The sequence below is a fragment of the Homalodisca vitripennis genome, chromosome 6, assembly GCF_021130785.1.
Source record: "Homalodisca vitripennis isolate AUS2020 chromosome 6, UT_GWSS_2.1, whole genome shotgun sequence".
Classification (NCBI taxonomy): Eukaryota; Metazoa; Arthropoda; class Insecta; order Hemiptera; family Cicadellidae; genus Homalodisca; species Homalodisca vitripennis.
Window position 1 is genome coordinate 99,265,343 of NC_060212.1, and position 6,000 is coordinate 99,271,342.

The 6,000-nt window shown below is 37.0% G+C and overlaps 1 protein-coding gene across 1 annotated transcript in view; it reads right to left on the minus strand.

Moving 5' to 3' along the window:
• LOC124364634 overlaps positions 1 to 5,345 on the minus strand; it is a 189,915-nt gene extending 184,570 nt beyond the window's left edge. The window contains exon 1 of the mRNA XM_046820255.1: positions 5,022 to 5,345. Coding sequence (XP_046676211.1) covers positions 5,022 to 5,103 — 82 coding nt within the window. The 5' untranslated portion in view covers positions 5,104 to 5,345. The remainder of the gene's footprint in view (positions 1 to 5,021) is intronic.
• Positions 5,346 to 6,000: the final 655 nt, after the last annotated feature.

A 6,000-nucleotide genomic window follows, 5' to 3' on the forward strand; every position in this document is an offset into this window, starting at 1 on the left:
CGCCGGGGGTAATAGGCGGGGGGGGGAGGAAGAATATGGAATCGATCTAAATTTGAATAGATTATATGAGCCTAATTCAAAGTAAAACTAAAACATTTAGCTGCTGTATTTAAAGCAATTTGGATTGCTATTATAGTAATATATTTTAAAGCTCTTGGGAGAGGGGGTTCTATCCACCCATAGTTACGGCACTGACTTGTAGGCGTGTATGAGCGATATAGGGCGGCAGTGTTTGAATGACGCTATAGTTTACTAACACATCTCAGACCCACGCTATTGTACAAAGAAAGCTTTACAGAATGATAGAAGGCAGACAAGGTCGTCTATGAGATAATCAGTCCTAGAACGTCAAATAGACCTACTTCAGTCACTGTGTAGCTCGCGTATGGAAATAGATCTCGGCCTTTATATTCTGTGTCTATTTGTAGAAACCCCAAACAGAATCTGTGGAAACATGACTTAAGTTGGTGTTTTCATTGCGAGGTTTACAGAGGATTAGGTGACTGTTGTCAATAATTAATGTCGTTGGTGCAAAAGTTAATGACACATCATCTACCAAACTAAATAGATCTCGGCCTTTATATTCTGTGTCTATTTGTAGAAACCCCAAACAGAATCTGTGGAAACATGACTTAAGTTGGTGTTTTCATTGCGAGGTTTACAGAGGATTAGGTGACTGTTGTCAATAATTAATGTCGTTGGTGCAAAAGTTAATGACACATCATCTACCAAACTAAATAGATCTCGGCCTTTATATTCTGTGTCTATTTGTAGAAACCCCAAACAGAATCTGTGGAAACATGACTTAAGTTGGTGTTTTCATTGCGAGGTTTACAGAGGATTAGGTGACTGTTGTCAATAATTAATGTCGTTGGTGCAAAAGTTAATGACACATCATCTACCAAACTAAATAGATCTCGGCCTTTATATTCTGTGTCTATTTGTAGAAACCCCAAACAGAATCTGTGGAAACATGACTTAAGTTGGTGTTTTCATTGCGAGGTTTACAGAGGATTAGGTGACTGTTGTCAATAATTAATGTCGTTGGTGCAAAAGTTAATGACACATCATCTACCAAACTAAATAGATCTCGGCCTTTATATTCTGTGTCTATTTGTAGAAACCCCAAACAGAATCTGTGGAAACATGACCTAAGTTGGTGTTTTCATTGCGAGGTTTACAGAGGATTAGGTGACTGTTGTCAATAATTAATGTCGTTGGTGCAAAAGTTAATGACACATCATCTGCCAAACTAAATAGATCTCGGCCTTTATATTCTGTGTCTATTTGTAGAAACCCCAAACAGAATCTGTGGAAACATGACCTAAGTTGGTGTTTTCATTGCGAGGTTTACAGAAGGATTAGGTGACTGTTGTCAATAATTAATGTCGTTGGTGCAAAAGTTAATGACACATCATCTGCCAAACTAAATAGATCTCGGCCTTTATATTCTGTGTCTATTTGTAGAAACCCCAAACAGAATCTGTGGAAACATGACTTAAGTTGGTGTTTTCATTGCGAGGTTTACAGAGGATTAGGTGACTGTTGTCAATAATTAATGTCGTTGGTGCAAAAGTTAATGACACATCATCTGCCAAACTAAATAGATCTCGGCCTTTATATTCTGTGTCTATTTGTAGAAACCCCAAACAGAATCTGTGGAAACATGACTTAAGTAGGTGTTTTCATTGCGAGGTTTACAGAAGATTAGGTGACTGTTGTCAATAATTAATGTCGTTGGTGCAAAAGTTAATGACACATCATCTACCAAACTAAATAGATCTCGGCCTTTATATTCTGTGTCTATTTGTAGAAACCCCAAACAGAATCTGTGGAAACATGACCTAAGTTGGTGTTTTCATTGCGAGGTTTACAGAAGATTAGGTGACTGTTGTCAATAATTAATGTCGTTGGTGCAAAAGTTAATGACACATCATCTGCCAAACTAAATAGATCTCGGCCTTTATATTCTGTGTCTATTTGTAGAAACCCCAAACAGAATCTGTGGAAACATGACTTAAGTTGGTGTTTTCATTGCGAGGTTTACAGAGGATTAGGTGACTGTTGTCAATAATTGATGTCGTTGGTGCAAAAGTTAATGACACATCATTTGCCAAACTAAATAGATCTCGGCCTTTATATTCTGTGTCTATTTGTAGAAACCCCAAACAGAATCTGTGGAAACATGACTTAAGTTGGTGTTTTCATTGCGAGGTTTACAGAGGATTAGGTGACTGTTGTCAATAATTAATGTCGTTGGTGCAAAAGTTAATGACACATCATCTACCAAACTAAATAGATCTCGGCCTTTATATTCTGTGTCTATTTGTAGAAACCCCAAACAGAATCTGTGGAAACATGACCTAAGTTGGTGTTTTCATTGCGAGGTTTACAGAGGATTAGGTGACTGTTGCCAAATGTTGAAACAATGTTTTTAAAAAATCATGCAGTTTATCATCTTTGCCGTCCCATACTGTATTCTGGAATAGGCTTACATCCATGTGCATGTAGTATCTTAATTATGGTCGTCCACATCAGTGTACAAACATGAACCATCTCATTAGTGTACACTGCAGCCCAGTTACATCTATATCAGTGGCGTGTACATACAATTATTTCAGGGGAGACTAACAATCTGGGTTGTTTAGGAAGTATACAATATCCTCAAAACAGGGACCCGGGAATTTTCTCCCGGGAAAAATGTCAATTCTAAGATCCTATAAATGCGTTCTAGCTTAACACAATCTATTGGGTACAATTTAAATGTTTGCCTTTCAATATTTCGGGGGGGGGGGCAAACTCCCCCCCCTTACATACGGCTATGAAACATAGTGCCAAGGTTTACACAACTTATGATTATGTGTTGCAATGTCTTTCAGTCTTACTTTACTAGGCGCAAAGCAATGCACATATGGAAGGCCTTTCTTTTATAGCATTAGTTTATTATCTAGATTATCAAGTTTCCTGATGAGTGTAACAACCCAATGACTCATTCTGTACAAGCAACAAGATTGTTACGGAAATTTGCCAACGTTAATTGTTATAAACACGAGAAACACTACTTTCTACAACTAAGATCTAGTCTCTTATCTGGTGGTTAAACCATCGTCAAGGCAGATAAACACTAGGTTCGGTATACCTAGCTTTATATTTGAATCTTTACATAAGTATTTTATTTACGTATATACTTGTATAGTTTTACGATAACAATTCTCAATAACAGTATTGTAAACTATTAAAATCTTCCATGATAAAAAAGAAACATTTGGAAATAATCATTTCACATTTTATAATAGGACAATATCAGTAGATTGTGCCATTAATTTGCAATTCAATTCAAAAATCGAACACAATCCACTTCAACATTAGCTTATAGTTCATTACAAGGCGATATCGTATATAAACCACACATTGCTTTAACGTCATTACGAAATATCCTTCCCCGAAATATGTAAAATAATCTTTCAATATCCCTTCCGGTTCGGGCGAAAGAAATGTAGATTTCACATGAAGCGGTCATCTCGAAATGTCAACCTGAAAATGCGTTATTGTTTTGGATGTTTGATTCGCACAACACATGTGGGACAATAACTCTCAAATTGTGGCATGTTCTCGTAATCGTAGCACTTGAAAGTCCATAAGATTGAAATCCTACTAGACAAAAATTGTTATGACCACATAAACTTCTTTGTAAACTAAAAACGTATACTTCTATAACTTTAGATGGCTACCATTTTGAAACCTTAAAAGTTATGGAAGAATAAGAATAAATAAATTATGCTTGGAATTTCTTGACAATTTTATGAAAAGTGTCAATTTTTTATTTATCTTGTAAAATATTAGAGATAACAATTTTGCCTAAATGCGAAACGCCGTCTTGAAGTTTTATACTTATACACAAATATCTTTGCGGAGTTCAGTCTGTATCTATCTATTACGAACTTCGGTAGTTATCGTGTTCACAATTATTCCCGCATTGTGTATTAGTTAAAATTTTGTACGGCGGCTATTTGGAAGCCATCCGTGATAGTAAAAATCACGTGAAAACAACCATTACTGCAAAATGATCTGAACATTCTAAAATACTGTTTAGTTTTGCACTGTAATGCTTAATAACTCACATATAACCTTTCCTTTGCAAATGTTGAATTGCCGCCATCTGGAGACCTTCAGAGATATCAAAAAATTAAACAAAAAGTTTAGGGTTATGGGGGATTTTTTAAGGGTTATTCAGAAAAATATCTCAAACTTCGATGTGCTTCATCCTTTAAACATTCTAAATGTATACACTTTACAAAAAATCTAAAAAGCATTTTAGTCCGTAAAATTGAATTATAACATTTTTCTTACGGGATAAAAACCAAGGTCATTTCACAACAGACGGCTCCTGGCTCTTAAACCGGCCGTTGAATGTTGAATCATCGTTGTCACAGGGAGTTCACTTCAGGGAGTTTCAGATGACAGGCCCTTTGACTGTTACAGAGAAGGATCCATTTGTCAAACTTATCTCGGTGTGGTCGTTTCTTGGAATACTTGCATGCATCTGACTTTTCTAATCTGAAATGTGTGTGCATTCTTAGAAACTTCGCTGTCCAGGACACCAATTCTTGGAGGACCGGACGCAGACAGATTTAAGGCTGCTGTAAAAGACATCCTTTCTACATCAGTTTTAGAACTGACAGAAGATTTGATGGACGTGAAGAATAAAAGCTCAATATTATGCTGTCATACCAAACTAATTTGGCATTAGCCTAAACATTTATTTAAATACAGTTCGCCAGGTAATCTAATAACTATTTGGAAAGATTAACTTTGGTGGTAAATCCATCTATTATTCCATCATGTTAATAACTAAGATTCGTTATGAAAAGTATGTATTGTGTTCAAATATAAATTTACATGTTAAAAAATGTATAAGTGGTCGATAAATTTACTATAACTATATAAAAAGAGTATTTCAACCTTGTAGCGCTGTGTACGGTATTTTAAGTAAAAACGAGTTGTCAACAAAACGAACTTACCGAAAAAATCCTCCCATGTGAGAGATCCATCAGAGTCACAACCCTCACTGGTGCCCGCACTCTCTTTATCAATGGAAGGCATAGTTCACACAAAACAAAAACACAGGTGCACAAAACAGAACAGAGTCCGCCCACCGGGTCTGGACATTCCACCGATCACAGGGTTCACATCCGTGCACGTCAACTGTCGACGAGTTCTGTACCATCCCTCATTCCCGTAATGAGAGAGCAATAAACACACCTCCGTACAGGTGTAACATAACCTCAATCTCGCATCGCGCCTCGCCCAGCCCGCGCTCGCAACAGCAGGGCGTTGAATGCGGCTAGCTGGCGGAGCTGCGATACGGCAACGCCACTGCAGGCGACTCCAGCGCTATCTCTTATTTACAAGCTCAACTTGCTCGCCGCTCCAGCCTTCTTTGTGCTCGGCTGATACAGACAGATACCTACGCCTCTTACAACGTCGTCTAAGTCTCTTGCCGACTGCCACATTATCCACGCTGTGAGATAAGGAGCTATTTATTAATTTGTCTACTTCCCCTCTGGTGCCTAAACCCGTTATCTCTCTCAGTTTACCTCCGAGTTATCCTTATACTCATACATAGGTCCCAATTTATAACAGTTATAATTTATGTCAGTGTCGTTCTTGTTATTTTTCTCATTCACTTTTTTCATGCTGAAAATATTTGTGAATGAGTGTTCATATAAAAATATATAAATCTAACCCGTGATACTCAAAAGAAATCAGAACCCACAATATTACTAAGGCAGTGGCGTAACCATTAGGAGATAGATGTTCTAATTCACAAGAGTATACAATCATCGTTGGGCAAAACATAAACCAAAGCAAATCCTATTTATTGATCACATGAGTATGAAAGTAGAGTACCATTGGATTACTTTATTGTCAACATTTGAAATGTATTTAAATCTACTGGTATTCCAGTACATACGATTATTCAGGTAAAAGGTAATTACT